A 2,041-nucleotide genomic window follows, 5' to 3' on the forward strand; every position below is an offset into this window, starting at 1 on the left:
AATACAATGCAGAATGGGAACAAGTTGCAGAAGCTTGTAATTTAAAGAAAAGTGATGCAATGACACAAAATAATCATGGTGTAAAACAAGAACTTGAAGATCAAATAAATCGATTTGAGAAATATGCTTCAAGGACTAGAGATGAAATTAGAAAGGATGTCTCAGAAATATTTCTGCAAACTCTAGAAAAAGAGTATAAATTACTTGAGGAAAAATATGAAGAATATTCATCCACAAATAAAGATATGCGGCACATAATGGATGATTGTGAAAGCGAAATGCACGACATAAGAATGTCAGTTTCAGAGCTAAAGAACAGAATAAAATCACAAAGATCAGGTCCTACGCCTAACTTAAAGGTAGAGGATATCAAAATTTCGCCATTTTATGGAGACCTGTCAGAATGGCCAACATTCAAAGACATATTTAATAGTCTTATACACGAAAGCTCACACTACTCTAAAGTCGAAAAGATGTATCGACTAAAATCATACCTTAAAGGTGAAGCTGGACGTCTGATACAACATCTGACGGTGACCAACGAAAATTATTTGGCAGCCTGGGAAATTTTGAACAACAGATACGAAAATCGTAGATTGCTGTTCACATCCCAGTTTGACAAAATTTTAGATTTGCAAACAATTAATAGTGAATCAGCAGCTAGTCTAAAAAGCTGTCTAGTGTTGTGTGTCTACAAATAATTAGTAAGTAAGGTCAGTAATGTAAACACACATGTGACTGCAATATTATGCAAGCAAAAAGAGTTATGACTCATATATATGTCACAAATTGGGCAAAGCGTTAGCGGCCACTTGCTTTGAAGAAACGATCAAATTGCAGCTTGCACATGTGGGTCAATTTTTGTGAAGACATTTGTAATGTTGTATTTTCTAAGCGTTAGCGGCCACTTGCTTTGTCGAAACGATCATATTGCAGCTTGCACATGTGGGTCACTTTTGTGAAGACATTTGTAGTGTTGTATTTTCTCAAGACGATGAACTCTGTAGAGCGACTGTGAAACGATTGGTTTCACAATTGATATTTCTCAATATATGAGAAGTCAATATAAATTGAATTAGAGTAAAAGAAAAGCAATGAGACGTTACTACAAGAACATTTAGAAAATACAAGACTACAAAATAAAATAAATTATGATTGGTCACAATATGAAAATGTTGGAAAGTAACTGAAAAGTGGGAGTGTCTTAGATTTAAGGAGAAATGTAAAATTTACTATAAAAGCAGTGTTTGTGCACTGAAATAAACAGACTTGTTTTGAATCAAGAATCGGCAGCATTGCCTCGTTTTGTTCTAACTTGTCTCACCAATAAAAATAGGCCTTGAGGCCATCACCCTTTTAGCGTGGCTCGCTTAAAGCCAAAAATTGAACAAAAATACCAAAAGGTGAAATGAATCAAACACCAAACATAACACTAGATAAAGCGAGAGAATGCATTTATGCAATAAAAGGTTTGGGCATCAACCTCACCGACGCTGAACCATTTTTAGCTAGAATATTAGTGAGAAAGCTTGATAAAGAAGGACTACGCTTATATGAGCAAAGCGTAAAAAAGACAAGAGAAATTCAAACTCTTGAAGATGTCTTCAGCTTCTTAGAACAGCAATATCTTGCCTTAGAAGCCGTTTCCAGTAAAAGTTCAAGTGGAAATAGATTTCAAAAAAAGGAGAAAAGTTTTACAAGTAACTATGTCACTGACACGAAACACAATGAACAAATATCCTGTGTGTATTGTAAAATACCAGGGCATAAAATCACCTACTGCAAAAAGTTCAAAACTTTAACAACAGCGCAAAAGCGAGAGTTTGTAACAAAAACTAAACTGTGCTTCGTTTGCATGGAGCACTACTATGGCTCAAAGTGCCATAATCCTGAAAAGAGGTGCATAAAATGTGGGTTTAAACATAACTTTCTGCTACATGAAGACTATAAACCGAAAGAGGTCGGAAAAGTGACCACAATGGTATCTAGGGAAAACTCACCAGCAGTGCTTTTAGCCACAGCACAAATAAGAATCAAATCA

The 2,041-nt window shown here is 35.2% G+C and overlaps 1 protein-coding gene across 1 annotated transcript; it reads left to right on the forward strand.

Annotated features, from left to right (window-relative positions):
* Positions 1-59: 59 nt before the first annotated feature.
* Positions 60-701, forward strand: LOC118732405. The gene has a single exon (XM_036461532.1). It carries the CDS (start codon positions 60-62, stop codon positions 699-701), a length of 642 nt encoding a protein of 213 aa, XP_036317425.1.
* The last annotated feature ends 1,340 nt before the right edge of the window (positions 702-2,041 follow it).

This window comes from Rhagoletis pomonella, unplaced genomic scaffold (genome assembly GCF_013731165.1).
Source record: "Rhagoletis pomonella isolate Grant_MI unplaced genomic scaffold, Rhpom_1.0 Rhpom_scaffold_19787, whole genome shotgun sequence".
NCBI lineage: Eukaryota > Metazoa > Arthropoda > Insecta > Diptera > Tephritidae > Rhagoletis > Rhagoletis pomonella.